This window comes from Ranitomeya variabilis, chromosome 5, assembly GCF_051348905.1.
Source record: "Ranitomeya variabilis isolate aRanVar5 chromosome 5, aRanVar5.hap1, whole genome shotgun sequence".
Lineage (NCBI taxonomy): Eukaryota > Metazoa > Chordata > Amphibia > Anura > Dendrobatidae > Ranitomeya > Ranitomeya variabilis.
In genome coordinates, this window is record NC_135236.1 from 240,219,148 (window position 1) to 240,239,439 (window position 20,292).

The 20,292-nt window shown below is 40.6% G+C and overlaps 1 protein-coding gene and 1 long non-coding RNA gene across 9 annotated transcripts in view; one reads left to right on the plus strand and one right to left on the minus strand.

The window, feature by feature from the left end:
• The window catches only part of SHF (Src homology 2 domain containing F), a 378,212-nt gene that overhangs the window by 263,637 nt on the left and 94,283 nt on the right, over positions 1-20,292 (minus strand). For all 8 annotated transcript variants that reach the window (XM_077263935.1, XM_077263933.1, XM_077263932.1 and 5 more), the window contains exon 2: positions 17,273-17,402. In XM_077263935.1, coding sequence (XP_077120050.1) covers positions 17,273-17,402 — 130 coding nt within the window. The remainder of the gene's footprint in view (positions 1-17,272; positions 17,403-20,292) is intronic.
• Positions 10,397-20,292, plus strand: part of LOC143775603 (uncharacterized) — a 40,975-nt gene continuing 31,079 nt past the window's right edge. Inside the window, exon 1 of the long non-coding RNA XR_013215674.1 lies at positions 10,397-10,907. This is a non-coding gene — a long non-coding RNA (uncharacterized LOC143775603). The remainder of the gene's footprint in view (positions 10,908-20,292) is intronic.

Here is a 20,292-nt window from a genome sequence, read left to right on the forward strand (position 1 = left end):
ATAGATTCCCTTTAAATATAACTCTTCAAAGACAAGGATTCACTAATTGCGGTGTTGTCTGGTGGAAGCACTGTTAATAATAAATCCCGAATCTCCAGAATGCATTTAATTCTGTAGCTCTGACATAATAAAGCCTTCCGCGAGTCGTAGGTTGGAACAGCTGAATACTTGAATTAATTTATTCTAGGAATAAAGCACTTGAAGGGTATCTGCCTTCTCCACCCCCACTGCTCCTGCTTAACTTTGTAATTTATTTATAAATCAGTTGTCATTGGAGTGCAGAAGTCTTGGTGACCTATGGCGAGTCAATATACTACTGATGAAACTACATCAATCCTGCTGTTTAAGCCTGGGAGAGGTATAGTTTGCCACCGTCAATATAACAATCGACTTGAAAAGCCATGCACAGCATCCACTAAACATATACACATACTGTAGATCCTTCCCGCAAGAATCAATATTCCACGCAGCTATAAAAGACATTTTTAAATACTAGAAAACTGGAGCAAAGTTCGATTTAAAAGGGGTTAATCCACCCTAACGGCAAGAAAGATTAAATGCAGATGTGATAAAATTACAAAATAAACTATGCCCATTTGCTCACTCCGATGGAGATCCAACCCAAACTATCAAGGCGCTTCCTATTTAGTGATGGACAACCAACCACTGAATACAGCAGTAATGTGTAATATACACCTGTGCTCAAAAGTTTACATACTGCAGCAGAATTTTAGCTTTCTTGGCCATTTTTCAGGGAATATGAATGTATCAATGATAACACCAAAATTTTTTCTCTACTCATGGTTAGTGGTTGGGTGAAGACATTTATTGTCAAACTACTATGTTTTCTCTTTTTCAATCATAATGACAACTCAAATCATCCAAATGACCCTGATCAAAAGTTCACATACCCCATTTCTTAATACCGTGTATTGCCCCCTCTAACATCAATGACAGCTTGAAGTCTTTTGTGGTAGTTGTGGATGAGGTTCTTTATTTTCTCAAATGGTAAAGCTGCCCACTCTTCTTGGCAAAAAGCCTCCAGTTACTGTGAATTCCTGGGTTGTCTAGCATGAACTGCGTGCGCTCGAGATCTCCTCAGAGTGGCTCAATGATACTGAGGTCATGAGACTGAGATGGCCACTCCAGAACCTTCACTTTGCTCTGCTGCAGCCAATGACAGGTCAACTTGGCCTTGTGTTTTAGATTGTTGTCATGTTGGAACATCCAAGGACGTCCCATGCACAGCTTCCATGCTGATGAGTGCAAATTTGCGTCCAGTATATGCTGATAACATGCTGCATTCATCCTTCATTCAACTTTGACCAAGTTTCCTGTGCCTTTGTAGCTCACACATCCCCAAAACATCAGCAATCCACCTCCATGCTTTACAGTAGGAATGGTGTTCCTTTCATCATAGGCCTTGTTGACCTTTCTCCAAATGTAACATTTATGGCTGTGGCCGAAAAGTTCAATTTTGGTCTCACCACTCCAAATTACTTTGTTCCAAAATAATTGAGGCTTGTCTCTGTGTTGTTTTGCGTATTGTAGGAGAAATACCTTGTGGCATTTGTGCAGTAATGGCTTTCTTCTGGCGACTCAACCATGCTGCCCATTTTCCTTCAAGTGCCTCCTTATTGTGCATCTTGAAACAGCCACACAGCTAGTTTTCAGAGAGTCCTGTATTTCAGCTGATGTTATTTGTGGGTTTTTATTTGCATCCTGAACAATTTTCCTGGCAATTGTAGACAACATTTTTGTTGGTCTACCTCAGTGTTCCCCAGCTCCGGTCCTCAAGAGCCACCAACAGGTCTTGTTTTCAGGATTTCCTTAGTATTGCACAGGTGAAAATTGTATCACCTGGACAGGCAAGCATACAATCACCTGTGCAATACTAAGGAAATCCTGAAAACATGAACTGTTGGTGGCTCTTGATGACCGGAGTTGGGGAACACTGGTCTACCTGATCATGGTTTTGATTTTACAGAGCCCCTGATTTTCTATTTGTTAATCACAGTTTGAATGCTGCTGACTGGCATTATCAATTCGTTAGATATCTTTTTTGTATCCCTTTCCTGTTTTATACAGTTCCACTACCTTTTCCCATAGATCCATTGACAATTATTTTACTTTCCCCATGATTCACAATCCAGAAACGTCAGTGGCAGGATGAAAGATGCAAGAGTCTGTCTTGATCCCAGAAACCCACTCAGCTTTTATGCGCACACACTGATTACAAGCAAACAGGCCACAGGTGAGGTTGTTCCCTTTAGTAACAAGTCAAACTCATTTGTGTCAACTTCTGTGCATGTTATCAGGACAAAATCACCAGGGTATGTGACCTTTTGATCAGAGTCATTTGGATGTTTTGGGTTGTCATTATGATTTAAAAAGAGAAAACACAGTAGTTTGACAATAAATGGCTTCACTCAACCACTAACCATGAGTGGAGAAAAAGTTTTGGTGCTATCCTTCATAGTCCCTGAAAAAAGGCCAAGAAAGCAAAAATTCTGCTGGCGTATGTAAACTTTTGAGCACAACTGTAACTGGGGAGCGAAGGAGAAAGTACAGGTTTTTTTTGTTATTTTATCACTTTTGTGGTTTCTACATTTTTATCTAAAGACTGGATAACCTCAATAAAGTGGCCATGGGGTGATGGACCTGGAGAATCTAGTCTAGTAAAGATCCATGGTCCTATACTCTTAAAAGGGTTCTACTTGAATATAAAAATATGAAACAACTGACCTCATTAAATGTTCCAGCGAAATCATGGCAGCTAATCACACCAACTTAAACCTCTAATCTCAAAAAGTGCATTTGAAGGCGGAATTGACTTGCCATTAAGACTTGTTTTCACATGGCATGCGTTAGATTTCTTTACACAGCCCAGCAATCTTTATAAAATAAGGAGATGCCATACTAAAATTACCATTGTAAATCATCCTGGCAATTTCTTGAAACATAATTCCAGACTATTGGTTTCTACGCGACAAATAGTACAGACAAATGTAGGGTAGAAATAAAACTTGAAAAGTTAAATATTAAGGTCAACTATCGTGACATTGCCATACGGCAGGCATAATTTAAGAAAACATTTCACATCATAAGATTACAGTACAAAACATTCTAAATGGCAGAGAATTCAGTGACCAGATGGGAAAACCAAGGAGAGAGCGCCAAGGAATAAGACTCATGAAGTAATGAGAGTACTGGCATTCAAAACCCTGAAAAACATGAGCATTTGAAGGATAAAAGAACAAATCTTTGCTCAATACAAGTTAGGATACAAAATCAAAAAGAATACAATTAGAGAATGGAATCATTACATTAGTGTATTTATGTAAAATACTTTGTCACAAACATAACATTAAAACCAGCTGCCTAATATGTAGGCCAAACCATCTCTGATTTATCAAACATGGACTCCACAGGAATCTCTGACTTGTGTCTAGAAGAAAGGCTATCACAAGATCATATATAATCCTGTAAGTTACAAAGTGAAGCCTTTTTTGGATCTCACTTGTTTCTTCAGCTCACCTGAAAATTGTTAAGTAATTTGAAGTCAATATCTTTTCAAAAATTATTCAGGAATTGCATGAGGCGCATGACATTGTGGCATCAAGCATCATTCTGCAGAAGGAGACCACTGCCATAAGACCTTCCACGATGTCCTCACTTGGTCTACAAAAGTGCTTCTCAAAACATGAGGAAGCAATTTTCTTAGAACTATAGACTGCACAGTCCTTTCTACTTAGAATCATATAATAGAGTTGGAAAGGACCTCATCGTGTCCAACTGCCTGCTCAATGCAAGAGCCATTAAACCATCTCAGACAGTTTTAACATTATACAAAAGTATAATTATACAAGTAAGGGACAAATTGAGAGATATTTTTCATTTTAACATTCACTGTAACATTGTCTTCCACTACAGATGGTGAAAACAGGCATTTGCTTGGCAGGTCTAGGGAAGCCCAGACATTACCTTGGTCTGTTCATTGAGGCACCAATGGAAATGGTTTGAGAAGACATTGGCTACACAGGCCCATACACAGGTTACTAAATTTCTTCTAGAGAATATTTTTTCTAGTTTTAAAGGTTTGTTTTTATTTGTTTTCAACATTTGTGGTTGTCCAGTGGGGGCCAGTTTTTCACCTTCACATGTCTTGGTGAGTGGAGAAGACTATCTATACATACCATCAATAATCCATGTCTATCTCCCATCCGATGTTGTGGAAGGTATATAGACGACTTAGTCATGATTTGACAATTCCTCACATCAAGACATGATAAACATCATTTGGGGAATACATTAATAAATCTTGAATTTAAGTCTGACATACATACCCATAGAGCATCTTTTTGGATGTCATTATATGGTGAGGTTACTGATGGGTGAAAGCACACGAGTGGTAATTCTATCCTACATGCAGACAGCTGCCATTTTCCTCATACTGTTCATTACCTGCCACTAGAAGAATTTATTAGAGCTCGTAGTCTGTATTCTTCAGTCTGCAGTTTTCAATGGGAATTTATTTATTTTACTCTTATATAGCCCCATTCATTCCACAGTGCTTTACAGACATTATCAAAACTGTTTTTATATCACAAGGTGCTTGCCTAAACCAAACTATAAAAATTCACAACTTAGAGCCCAAACTATTGCTTACAACAAATCATGGTGTTCCCTATCATACATGTATAATAAACAGGATAAACCACCATGATGAGGGCAAGGACGGCAGCCTTTTCCACCCGTTACAGTACAGATTACTATAAAACAATTTAATAAGAAAATATTATCTCATGTAACATCAGAACGCTATTTTATTTTGGTAAATTGCATGAATTTGGTAGCTAGGAAAGCCAGTAATTAGGGAAATATTTTCCCTAGTTTATTTTCTAGCCACCATGCTTTCACACCTTGGCATGATATACAAGTTTCTTATAAAGGCGTAAGTCCCATATGTAATCTTTGGAAATATAGGCCCAAAACTAAAACTTTCAGCAGTAATACAGGCAGAACATACAACATTAAATATTTTATTAATTGTTGTACCACACATGCTTGCGTGGTCACTTGCCAGAAATACTGCATATAGTGGGGAAGATAAGTATTTGATACACTGCCGATTTTGCAAGTGTTGACACCTACAAACAATGAAGAGGCCTGTAGTTTTTATCCTAGGTATACTTCAACTGTGAGAAAAAATACTCATCACTCCATAAATAGCAGAACACAGGACAGGTCAGGGAAGGACAATATGACCCCACACGTATCGACACAATGTGTCTTCCTCAGGGGTCACATTTTCCATAAGAATATCTTTTGTACCTTTCATTTATCTTCCTACGGATATTGTGCCTGCAATATATTGTGTACTCTGAGTGTTCCATCTGAACCAGGGATTTGCACAGTCACTGCATATACAAGCCCTGGCAAAAACTATGGAATCACCACACCACTGTGGACTACCACATTTTTTGTTCTTGGTTTCTTTTAGTGTTTCTTAAAGCCAGAAAGTTGCCATTTGAAATGACTTTAGTTTTGTGCCATGTCTGTGATCTGCTTTTATTCTACAAAATAAAAAAACTGAATGAACATCCTCCAAGGCCGGTGATTCTATAATTTTTGCCAGGGGTTGCACTACGGCATTTGTTACAATATCAGCTTAGCAGATTGCCCCTATATTCACTTTGTTATTGCACACATTCAGGTCATGAGGAGGGTCTATCTCAGGAATATCATCTTGTTTTAGGTTGTATTTTGTAGCCATTGGGCTTTCTAAATGTTTTTAACGTTTGGCCTTTTCTGCAGGCTATCTACCATACTTAAAGGGAAGGTGCCATCAAAAAATTTTTTTTTACAGAAATTGTAAAAATGTAGAGAATTAATGTTTACATTTTCTTAAAAAATATTATCATTTGTTTATAATTTAGTAAAATATGAAAAATAATTTGAAAAGTTTTGGAATTTCCACTTTTAAACACTAGGGGGAGCAGCTGCTGAAATTTCAGAAAAACCTCGTGTACAACTAGCTCACATTACTGCACTGCAGTAATTATGGGCGGAGTCTGCTGACCTGTGTGATGTCTCCTCTCCTTCCCTTCTGGGTGTCTGCTAAGGGATAAGAGGATTCAGGAACACAGTGAGCAGCCATTTTGTTGGTGACTGCAGAGTAAGGCTGCCGTCACACTAGCAGTATTTGGTCAGTATTTTACCTCAGTATTTGTAAGCCAAAACCAGGAGTCGAACAATTAGAGGAGAAGTATATAACAGAAACATATGCACCACTTCTGTATTTATCACCCACTCATGGTTTTGGCTTACAAATACTGAGGTAAAATACTGACCAAATACTGCTAGTGTGACGGCAGCCTTAGGCTACTTGCACACTAGCGTTGTTGGCTGTACGTCGCAATTCGTCGTTTAGGAGAAAAAACACATCCTGCAAAGTTGTCTGCAGGATGCGTTTTTTCCCCATAGACTTACATTTCCGACGCGTTGTGACGTATTGCCACACGTCGCAACCATTGTGCGATGGTTGCGTCCTGTTTTGGCGGACCACCGCCACAAATAAAACATTACATGTAACTTTTTTTGTGCGTCGAGTCCGCCATTTTCGATCGTGCATGCGCAGCCGAAACTCCGCCCCCTCCTCCCCGGACCTTACAATGGGGCAGCGGAAGCGTCGTAAGACTACATCCGCTACCACGTCGGGCATTTATTTCACAGCATGCGTCGGTATGTCGGCCCGACGCACTGCGATGGGCCCGTACCGATGATAGTGTGAAAGCAGCCTTACACTGACAAGTAGACAGTCACCGAGGATGGCAGGCAGCAAGGATTCTGGGAGATATGTGGTGGAGGGAGCAGGGTGACAGCAGCACAGAGTATTTCAGGAGAGCAGTGTGCTGGTCTATGGGAAGGCACCATGTTCAGTGTGCGGAGCAGCCAGGGATTGTACATAGAGCACTGTCTTTTATACACGTGGATGGACCGTCTGCTCCACAGAAATCCAGGAAACATTTCTGTGGATTGATGGCCTGTTCTGATCCAGACTTTGCATGCAGACCCCATTCCCCTCCTTAGATCCTGTCTTCTCCATCCTGTCCTGGCGATGTGTGAAAGTGAGGCGACAGGCGAAGTACGGGGTGACGCTGGGAAGGAAATGTAGCCATATAGTAACGATAAAAATGAGACCCCTCTCTTCAGCTGCCTCACCAGCCTTCCCCTGACTGCACCTAACTGAAGGTCATGCTGCCCCTCTACTACCCCAGACCCGTGTGCAGGTGCTCAGCCAGAACCACCATAGAATGGGTCTGCTTTCTGAAGATAATACTGCCATAGTGTTCTCACATAATACCGCCATATAGATCACACACAATACCATCAAATAGATCACACAATACTGTCATACAGTTCTCACATACCACCATATAGATCACACATAATACCGCCATATAGATCACACACAATACCATCAAATAGATCACACAATACTGTCATACAGTTCTCACATACCACCATATAGATCACACATAATACCGCCATATAGATCACACACAATACCATCAAATAGATCACACAATACTGTCATACAGTTCTCACATACCACCATATAGATCACACAATACCGCCAGTGTTCTCACTTACCGCCATATAGATCACACATAATACTGCCAGTGTTCTCACATAATACCACCATATAGATCACACAATACTGCCAGTGTTCACATAATACCGCCATATAGATCACACACAATACCACCATATAATTCTCACAATACTGATCAAGCATAATCACCACCATACAGATCACATAATACCGTCATATAGATCTCACATAATGCCATAATACAGCATGACCCCTGCAGCTCCTGTTATCGCACGCATTGAGTTGTGTGTGCAATGGGGAAAGATATGCAGGGGGGAGAGGAGTGCATAGGAGAGGATTAGATACACGGTTCACCAGACAGTATCACACAGGAGAGGATTAGATACACGGCTCAGCACAGTATCACACAGGATAGGATTAGATACACGGCTCAGCACAGTATCACACAGGATAGGATTAGATACACGGCTCAGCACAGTATCACACAGGATAGGATTAGATACACGGCTCAGCATTCAGTATCACACAGTATAGGATTAGATACACGGCTCAGCACAGTATCACACAGGATAGGATTAGATACACGGCTCAGCATTCAGTATCACACAGTATAGGATTAGATACACGGCTCAGCACAGTATCACACAGGATAGGATTAGATACACAGCTCAGCACAGTATCACACAGGATAGGATTAGATACACGGCTCAGCATTCAGTATCACACAGTATAGGATTAGATACACGGCTCAGCATTCAGTATCACACAGTATAGGATTAGATACACGGCTCAGCACAGTATCACACAGGATAGGATTAGATACACGGCTCAGCACAGTATCACACAGGATAGGATTAGATACACGGCTCAGCACAGTATCACACAGGATAGGATTAGATACACGGCTCAGCAGACAGTATCACACAATACAGGATTAGATACACGGCTCAGCATTCAGTACAGTATAGGATTTGATGCATGGCTCAGCATAGTATCACACAGGAGAGGATTAGGTACAGGGCACAGCAGACAGTATCATACAGGAGAGGATTAGATACATGGCTCAGCACAGTATAGTGATAGATACACGGTCTGATGTCCTTGATCAGTGGCTGCAGTGAGTCAGGGTCGGAGCAGCACAGAGCCTCCCCCTCCCCCCCTGTTACCTCTCTGCAGCTCCTGATAGAGGACATCAGACCCCAGCACTTCACCCTCTCTAGCGATTCTAGAGATTAGAGCCAGGGCACCAGGCACCAGAGGACAGGGAACAGCCGACTGCTGACAGTGTGAGAGGAGAGGCAGCTGGAGCTGCCCCTCCAACAGCACAGCTCTCAGTCACAGTGGAGCTCACACACTGTGGGCTGAAGAAACATGGCGCCGACCTCCTGCCTCTGCTGTGATGTGGAGACAGCCCAGGGGGCGTGGCCAGATCAGAGCAGGAGATAATGAGGTCGGCTCCCGACTGCTGAGTCCTATGCACAGAGCTGCCGTAAGTGCAGAGAGAAACTGTCGTGCTGGGACTCTTACACTCCTGCAAATCAAAATGGCGGCGCCCAGTGGCTGCAAAAATTATTAATAATAAAAAAGATATTAAGGTTAAAAAAAATAATTTTGTATTAAAGATAATTGTTTCTATAAACAATCATTTTTAATACAAAAACAAAATTGCGGCACCTTTCCTTTAACCTTAAATAAAGTTACTTATCTTTTATTATGGTGATCCCACTATATGCATACTTCCTTTTCTTGCTTTGTTTCATGTCTAATTTGTTATGGTTTACCATAATACCATCACTATTTGGTTTTGCCCACTACATCAATACATTTTCATTAATATTTCCTGTGAAGATCATGGATAGCACTGATCTGAGAAAATTGGTCATGTGCATTAGCCCTTAGAGAGAGGAGCGCAGTGTGAAGAGGAGAGAGGGTGGGGGTAAAACCATCCGGAGTGTCAGAGAAAGGCAGAAAAAGAACAAACACAGGATACAGGCAAGCAGGAGAGCACATGAATAGGAAATAGGTGCAGGATAGAAGCTGTGCAGATATATGAGCTACTGAAGATCCAGCCTATATTACTGGGAGGAAAACCAGCGCCAGATTCTAAAAACTTGTCATAGGCAATTAACTACACATCAGGACATCTGAAAATGAATGAAATAATGAAGAATGCAAACTTAATGGTTACTTTGGTTTTAAAAATATAGATTTTTTTTTCTAAAATGTCAATAGGTATCCACAACCATTAAAATGATCCTCTACCCTGACACTAAAACGTGACTACACTGCTTCTCATGTAAAGTCACTGTACCTTATGCTCCACAGCCGCCTCCTCTGCTCAGATTGGCGCTCCATTTTCCATGCTTCCAACGGGGTTGCGACAGTGACATAGGTAGTGTAGTGGTTAGTCTAAGCTATAGCTCCCCTAACGTTTCTGTCCACCAGTACAGTGAAGGCAGGAGAGGCATGCTTTGGACTTACCACTGTGCTCCCCCCATACGAATCCAATGGCAATCTTTCATGCAAGAGGACTAGAATGTCGTTCTGAGCAATGGGGGGTAGAGGGCATAGGTAGGGTGACTAAAAATGTGATAGGTGTAGTCACTTTCCATGACGGTGGGTTGCTTTAAATTCATTTACTAAAAATATTGCACAATTACACATTATATATAAAACCATTATTCTTAAGTTTACAATATACCATACATACTAAATAAACCTTTAGGTGTAGAAGAAATGTTAAGTTTAGAGCCAACAAAGAAATCGCTTCAACACAAAAAGAAAATTACATACAAAAATTTGAAAAACCTCTGCTGACAGTCATCATTCCACACATTCTAAGATTGTGCAAAACCAATTATTTACATACATATAATCTAACAGCAGGGAATGTGCTGATTTTCCTCTGGTACAAGTTCCTGAACTCCTGTGACTAATTGTTCAGACCTTTGTGAAATACCTCAGATTTTTTCACACTAAAAATGCTGCCAGACTAGTATGTCCAACAAAATGAATGGAGTGTTTTGGTTTCACCCTTACACTGACTGGATTTGTGAAATACGTGTCTTTAAAATAGGTGTACCTTCTGAACAGCCACAAAACTAAAGTGTGCGCCACACAGAATATGAAAATTATTGCACAATGTATTAGTAACGGAGCCTCCTGCTGCATCAAGAAGGTAGCGAGACTGCTACATCATCACAGGTTATTGCCGCAAGGCATTACTGGGAACGGAGCGTTGCGAGGAGCATCGCTAAAGGCCTGGGCTGAATCCGGGGGCCGCCAGAAGGTGAGCATATAACTATTTTTTTTATTTTAATTCTTTTTTTTAACAGGTATATGGTGCCCACATTGCTATATACTATGTGGACTGTGTTATATACTACGTGGGCTGTGTTATATACTGTGTGGGCTGTGTTATATACTACGTCTCTGCTCTATATACTGCGTGGGCTGTGTTATATACTGTGTGGGCTGTGTTATATACTGCGTGGGCTGTGTTATATACTGCGTGGGCTGTGTTATATACTGCGTGGGCTGTGCTATATACTACGTGGGATGTGCAATATACTACGTGGCTGTGCTATATACTACGTGGCTGTGCTATATACTACGTAGCTGTGCTCCCGGCCGTCCAAATCCTGTGTATTCATTGCATTATTCTGAAATTTTCATAAATAAACTACATACATATTCTAGAATACCTGATGCGTTAGAATCGGGCCAACATCTAGTACATAAATATACAGCTCTGGCAAAAATTAAGAGACCACCATATCAAAACCCTGTCATGGGCAGCCCAATCTCCAGACCTGAACCCCATTGAATACATATGTAATCAAGAGGATGATGGATAGTCACAAGACATTAAACAAAGAACTGCTTACATTTTTGCACCAGAAGCAGTGTGAAAGACTGCTGGAAAGCATGACAAGACGCATGAAAGCTGTGATTAAAAATCATGGTTATTCCACAAAATATTGATTTCTGAACTCTTCCCGAGTTAAAACATCAGTATTGTTGTTTCTAAATTAATATGAACTTGTTTTCTTTGCATTATTTGAGGTCTGAAAGCCCTGTTTTTTTTGTTTAGTTTTGTTTTTTAATTTATTTTGACAATTTCTCCTTAAATTTATTGCCTGGAAATTCGGAGACATGTTGTCAGAAGAGATAGATAGATATATATATATATATATATATATATATATATATATATATATATATATATATATATATATTTTTTTTTATACATACATACATAGTAGGGGGGAAATAAGTATTCGAACCAAAAAATGGAGAGGTCTGCGAGACCGAATCTTAAAAAAAGAAAAAATCCAAAAGAATCTCATTGTATGATTTTTACAAAATTAATTTGCATTTTTACTACATGAAAATTTAATATGTAAGCAAAACAGAACTTGATATTTGGTACAGAAACCTGTGTTTGCAATTACAGAGGTCAGACGTTTCCTGTAGTTCTTGACCAAGTTTGCACACGCTGCAGATGGAATTTTGACCCACTCCTCCATACAGATCTTCTTCAGATCTTTCAGGTTTGGGGGCTGTTGCTGTGTAACATTGAGTTTTAGCTCCCTCCAAAGATTTTCTATTGGGTTCAGGTCTGGAGACTGGCTAGGCCACTCCTGGACCTTGAAATGCTTCTTATGGAACCACTCCTTAGTTGCCCTAGCTGTGCATTTCGGGTCATCGTCATACTGGAAGACCCAGCCACGACCCATCTTCAATGAGGGAAGGAGGTTGTTGGGCAAAGTCTAGCAATACATGACCCCACCCATCATCCCTTCAATACATTGCAGTTGTTCTGTCCCGTTTGCATAAAAGCAACCCCAAATTATCATGTTTCCCCAACGATGCTTAATAGTTGGGACTGTGTTCTCGGGGTTGTACTCATCCTTCTTCTTCCAAACACAGTGAGTGGAGTTGATAGTAAAAAGTTCTATTTTAGTCTCATCTGACCACATACTTTCTCCCATGCCTCCCTTGAATCATCCAGATGGTCACTGAATAACTTCAAACGGGCCTGGACATGTGCTGGCATGATCAGGGGGACCTTTCTTGCCCTGCAGGATTTTAATCCATGACGGCTCAGTGTGTTACTAATGGTAATGTTTTTGAGACTGTGGTCCCACCTTTCTTCAGGTCATTGACCAGGTCCTCCCATGTAGTTCTGGGCTGTTTATACGGAATGGTCATGGTCGGGTTGACAGAGCCAGCAGCCAGTCCAAGCACTGAGTTGCACTCCTCATCATCTGATTTTTCCAGACAGCAGTAGTCCCATCATCCGGCTAATGTGTTGAATATAAAAAAAAATACTCCATACATACTCCATACATGCTACATACGTATACATACATACATCCTACATTCATACTCCATACATACTACATACATGCTACATACAGTACATTCATACATTACATACATGACATACATATAGATATACAGTACATTAAACATATATTGTATATTGGTTGTTTGTTTTTTTCACATCTTTTACAGATGACACTGGCTTCGGGGATCAAAATGACAAGTAATGGTGAGTATGTAATCTATGTTTAATGTACTGTATGTCTATATGTATGTATTGTATGTATGTATGCAGCATGTATGTAGCATGTATGGATGTATGTATGTAGCATGTGTGTAGCATGTGTGTAGCATGTATGCAGTATGTATGTAGCATGTATGGATGTATGTATGTGTGTAGCATGTATGGATGTATGTATGTATGTAGCATGTATGGATGTATGTATGTAGCATGTGTGTAGCATGTGTGTAGCATGTATGCAGTATGTATGTAGCATGTATGGATGTATGTATGTGTGTAGCATGTATGGATGTATGTATGTATGTATGTATGTAGCATGTATGGATGTATGTATGTGTGTAGCATGTATGGATGTATGTATGTGTGTAGCATGTATGGATGTATGTATGTATGTAGCATGTATGGATGTATGTATGTATGTAGCATGTATGGATGTATGTAGCATGTATGGATGTATGTAGCATGTAGCATGTGTGTAGCATGTGTGTAGCATGTATGTAGCATGTATGGATGTATGTATGCAGTATGTATGTAGCATGTATGGATGTATGCAGCATGTATGGAGTATGTATGGAGTATGTATGGAGCATGTATGGAGCATGTATGGATGTATGTATGCAGTATGTATGTAGCATGTATGGATGTATGCAGCATGTATGGAGTATGTATGGAGCATGTATGGATGTATGTATGCAGTATGTATGTAGCATGTATGGATGTATGCAGCATGCAGCATGTATGGAGCATGTATGGAGTATGTATGGAGTATGTATGGAGTATGTATGTAGCATGTATGGATGTATGCAGCATGTATGGAGCATGTATGGAGTATGTATGAAGCATGTATGGAGTATGTATGAAGCATGTATGGAGTATGTATGAAGCATGTATGAAGCATGTATGGAGTATGTATGGGATATGTATGGAGCATGTATGGAGTATTTTTTTTTTCATTCAACACATTAGCCGGATAATGGGACTACTACTGTCCCATCATTGGCTAATGTGTCAATCACTGTCAGTGTAGCAGGCATAGCCCGATGGGACTTGTAGTCCCATCGGACGATGCTTGCACACACGCATAGAGACGGGGAGAGAATGCAGGGAGGAGAGGAGGGAGAGCGACACGGGGAGAGAACGACACGGGGGGAGGGGGGGCGGGGAGAGAACGACATGGGGGGGGAGGGGGGGCGGGGAGAAAACGACACGGGGGGGAGGGGAGAGCGACAAGAGAATGCAGGGGGAGAGGAGGGAGAAGGACACGGGGAGAGAATGCAGGGAGGAGAGGAGGGAGAGCGACACGGGGGGAGAGAATGCAGCTTACCGGGACTGTGTGTGAGGAGGCGGAGACATAGAAGCAAAAGCACCAGGGAGGGCAGCGTGTGAGGAGCAGAGGATGTCTGCTCAGAACGTGCAGTGCCTGGAGTACAGACAGAGGAGCAGGGAGGTAAATCACCCGCACTCCCCACTTTCCTGGCTTCAGTCAGCGCTTCTGTCCTGCAGCGATAGAGAGCAGGTGTATCTGGGCAGAGAGCACTGGGCTATAGTAAAATGGCTGCTAGTCACACCTACAGCAGTGAGTTGTGCAGCCCACAGAGGCGTGCCCAGCTCACTGCTAACGCCTCTCCAATGTTAAAGATAGGAGACAATAGACCGCCGCGGACCCTATGTCCATGGGGTGCCGTATTCTGACACTGATAGTGACATGCTACTGCTGTGAAACCAAGATGTCAGCCCCCAGTTCCTTCTTTCTACTGGTATAACACACGAAATCTGTTTTACATGCATTCAAATCTTGGTTATAACAGCATGTTATGCTACATTACATTCATTAATGAATGATCTACAAACGCGGTACCTTACCTTTAATACTCATTGTGGGAATGTAGCCTAATATATCATACAGCTTAACATGCCTACAACTAACAGGAATCCATTAGAACAAACTTCTATTTGCTTTATTGTGTATCTCCAAAACATAACTTGGTTGCGGTTGTGTGCATGAAGGACTTAGATGCAACATTATTTAGGCCTTTCTAGTGACCCATTTGATTTCCTTACCATCTAAAACTACCATTGGTAATAGTATACTGTAGAAAGTGTTAATGATATTGTATTGTACCCATCACCCAACTATAAACTGAAATGACCCAGTAATAGGTTTCCTTCACTACATATCAGAGAGGCTCAGCACATGTCAGATAAAGATTCAAGGAAAAGCCTTGGAAAAGCTCTCTTGTGAAGCAGAACAACATAATAAGTTAAAGCAGTCAGCTAAGAATTGATGAGCAGCCTTCAGTAATCAATATTAGTTAATGAATCCAGCACTGATCCTGATAAACTGGTGTAGATTCATTTTACTAGACCTTAGCAAGTGCAATATAAATATTAAAGTCACCAATATAATTTTTTGCTGTCATTGTTTAATCCATCACCCAAATTAGTTATTCGGTAATTCTTACTCTTCAGCATCGGCACATTTTGCTTTGCAAGTATCCAGAGATATTGCTAATTCTGTGCACAGCTGGAGTCCGCTTACCATTCAGCAGAACAGCACATTTTGGCGGTGACGGACTACCCAACTGAAGAGTTAACAAGTTCAGCAAATGCTGAGGACACTAATTAGAATGAGGAAATGGACAGCGAAGGGAATATCCGGCATCTCAAAAGATGTATTAAACTAATTGAAAGCAGAAATTTCATCGAAGTTTATATAAACTAATACAACAGGAGATGCAAAGCTTACAGCAGCCGCCTTATTAGTCAATGGAGGACGAGAGGTTATTCTTGTGGAAAACATTTCTTACCAACACATTTTAGGAATACACAGAACGCTATCACCATTCTTATGTTTGTCATCACCAGTTCTAAATTTCACAGATGTAATCTTTGTTGTCAATGTCAACCAACTTACTGAAATATCCTTTATATAGTATATGCAAATTGTCTCTTCAGAGAGGAAGAGGACTAGAACTTTAGTGCCACCTATTGGAAGTAGCAATCCTAACAGTCAATGTCGACCCTTTAACGAGCCTTGTCACATGACTTAGGATAAAAGCCAAAACCAGAATCTCAATTTGCAGACACTACACTGATGAGGGGCAGCACCCCGAAACACAAAGTGTGAAATCTGGTTTGGCTGTGTGAGAGGCGTCTGACCAGGATCCAAGGGGTAACATCTCTCTTTGCCGAGCGTGACATGTCAAGCATGCCGAGATGAGGAGACTTTAGCTGCAATTCTCATCTGGGAAATACGCAAATTGTCTCTTCAGAGAGGAAGAGGACTAGAACTCAAGTTCTACAGTTCTAGTCCTCTTCCTCTCTGAAGAGACAATTTGTCCAGAGAAAATGCACAAGAATTCAAATTTTGACTGATCCGCTCATCTCTTCTTCCTACAAAGTTATAAATCTAGCAAATCTTTCCACGTTCATGTTGTTCCAAAACCCTAAATTGTATCCCAAGTTTCACAATGATTGTTAGACAGAGAAGAAAAAAAATATATGTGTTCTCTATTTTGCCGAAGTTCATAAAATCCAAGCAGAGATAATAATGAGAGATGTGATCCCATCAATCTGAAAACACATAAGACGGCGTGTTCCAGTGCTCAGAACATTCTGCATTATTGTACAGCACTGCTTATACAAGAGACTTTCACTTATGAATGTAAATGACGCTAAGGACCAGCAAGTCATCAATAATTAAACCAATTTATTCCAGATCTTAAGTATTTTACAAGAGGAAAGCTTTTAACCTTGCACTCTTCGCTCCTGTGAGATACAGTGGAGGCAGTTTTAGCATTTATTTCAGCCTTTACAATGATGAAAAAAAAAATATATATATATATGAACAAATCTTTTTCGTGTATCAAGAGCATGTGATTAAACATGTCCAAGTAATTTAACGATTTTTTTTCTCTTTTGAACCTCTGTCAAATCTTTAATGTTCCTAATGAAACAATTCATAAGTAGCAAGTTTACATTACACTATTTACTATGGAATAGGAAAAAATATCTGTGTTGACTTCACAAGGACATGGCATATAAATATTAATTCACATACAAGTAGTATCCGGAGATTTGTTTACCTGCCATCATCTTCTGAGCTTCGTATGGCTCCATATAGCCATCATTCTCAGTCACTATTTCGGCAGTTGTCTGGCTTCCCGGGCCCTGCTTGGCATCAAATGGGTCTGCATAGTCTTCAAGAATGATTGGCTGTAAAGAAAAAATAAATAAATAAATTAAAAATGACCTAAGGAAAAAAAAGTAGGGGGAAGTTCAACATTTCAAACACCTATGGGCACATCAATGACATCAAGACTATAGTAGAGGTGCGAGAATAAACTAGTTCCTACGATGACTAACTACATCAGTTTTCCATTATGTCTAGGTGGTCCACACTCCCCTCCAAGATCTGCTTAAATCAGTCATCAAGTGCAGAAAAAGATGCGTGCTCAGCGCCAGAGCCCGCATAAAAGGCAGGGACCCAACCAAAGACTTACGTATATGTCATTGGTCATGAAGGGGTTAAAGGTATTTCACTAGAAAAAACAAAAACTGTGCAATTAGCATACTATACAAGCCTTATCTGTGTGCATTGAGAATATTAGTCAACCCACCCCTCCCCCATAGGTGATAGGTGTGAGAGTGTTACCTCCGCCTTATATCATCATTAGTAAGTTGACCAGGTATTGGTAATTATAGCCCTTATTTTTGTGATGTTTTTGAATACAAGTTATTTTTCAGTGAATTTCTTCGAACCCACGTCTCGTTCACCACCTGCATCATTTTTCCATCAAACCTAGTAACGGTACATCTTTGTATAAAATTGTGCCTGTCATTTTTTAAACTTCTGAAGAATACGATAGCAAATATTACATTAAAAAAAACAACACACTTTGAATCTTCGCTTAGCATAAAAGAGAACAGCACTAATTGTTTTGTCCAATATTTGGGGATATTATACAACATTGATCCAACAAGCACTGTAAGCAAGTGTGTAACACAAGCTATATGTAAGCAATTTTCTATCTGGAAGTCTGCCACGTGTCACTCAAACGCTGCAAATGCTTGTGGCAAGTATTGATCTACATCACAAAGGGAGAATGACTGTAACCGTTCCCCAACGTAGGAGTAAAGACAGCGAGGCACATAAGAAAAAATTGAAAAAATTAATAGCGTGTTCCTACTGTTGGCTGGTTTAGGACCCCATAGAACAACTTGAATTTTTCTTGATGGAGATTGTATAATAATTTCCACTGGAAATATTTAAACACAATGATCATGTTCAGATGTAAAAGAGGTTGTTAGCGTTTTTTACATTATCAGACTGTTTACACATAACATACCCGCTACATATTTTCAGTTTGTCTGATTTTTCTCTTTCTAGGTATATTTTTGAGTAAAATGTAAGTTGTTCTTTTATTCTATAAACTATTGACAACATGTCTCCGAAGTTCCAAGCAATAAATTTTGTATTTATTTTCTGAAAATGAGAAATGGTCAAAATAACAAAAAAATGCATTGATTGCAGACCTCAAATAATGCAAAAAAACAAGTTCATAATCATTTAGAAACAACAATACTAATGTTTTAACTCCAAAAGAGTTCAGAAATCAATAGTTTGTGGAATAAGCATGATTTTTAATCACAGCTTTCATGCGTCTTGTCATGCAGTTCTTCTTTGTTTGATGGCTTGTGACTATCCATCTTCCTCTTGATGACATTCCAGAGGTTTTCAATGGGCTTCAGATCTGGAGATTGGGCTGGCCATGACAGGGATTTGATGTGGTGGTCCTTCATCCACCCCTTGATTGACCTAGCTGTGTGGCATGGCACATTGTCCTGCTGGAAAAAACAGTCCTCAGAGTTGGGGAACATTGCCTGAGCAGAAGGAATCAACTGTTTTTCCAGGATAACTTTGTATGCAGCTTGATTCATACGTCCTTTGCAAAAGATTGACTTGCCCAATTCAAGCCTCGCTGAAGCATCACCAGATCAACACCTGGTCGTCTAATGGCTAGATGGAGACCTGGAGAGGCTTATGTCATGATCTCTGCAGGCAGAGATCATAGCAAGCCTATAGAGGGACAAGCTCTCGGAAGATGGAACTATACTGACCATGAACTAAGCCTGCCGCGCAACTAGAAATAGCCAGGTAGCATTTCCTATTTATCGCTAGATGCCCAGCTCTGGCCTAAGACCTAAATAGCTAGCAGAGGGAAATATAAGACCTGGCTCACCTCTAGAGAAATATTCCAAAGAAGACAGTAGCCCCCCACATATAATGACGGTGAGTTCAGATGAAACAACAAACGCAGCAGGAAAATAGTCTTAGCAAATTTGAGGTCCGCTTACTAGATAGCAGAAGACAGATAGTATACTTTCATGGTCAGCAGAAAAACACTAACAAAACACCATCCAGAGATTACCTTAAACTCTGGCATTAACTCATAACGCCAGAGTAGCAATCCCTGATCAACGAGAGCTTTCCAGACACAGTAACAAAACTTCAGCTGTGAACTGGAACAAATAGGCAAAACAAAACATGGACAAAAGTCCAACTTATCTAGTAGTAGTCTAGAAGCAGGAACAAGCACTGAGAGGCATCAGATAACATTGTTGACCGGCAAGAAACCACCAGAGAAATGAGCTTAAATAGCGACACCCACTACTGATGGAATCAGGTGAAACAGGAAAGAGGATGACAAGTCCAATTCCACAAGCGGCCACCGGGGGAGCCCAGAATCCAAATTCACAACAGTACCCCCCCCTCAAGGAGGGGGCACCGAACCCTCACCAGATCCACCAGGGCGACCAGGATGAGCCCTATGGAAGGCACGAACAAGATCAGAAGCATGAACATCAGATGCATTGACCCAAGAATTATCCTCCTGGCCGTAACCCTTCCAGTTGACCAGATACTGGAGTTTCCGTCTGGAAACACGAGAGTCCAAAATTTTCTCCACAACGTACTCCAACTCACCCTCAACCAACACCGGAGCAGGAGGCTCAACTGAAGGTACAACAGGTACCTCATACCTGCGCAATAACGACCGATGAAAAACGTTATGAATGGAAAAGGACGCAGGGAGGTCCAAACGGA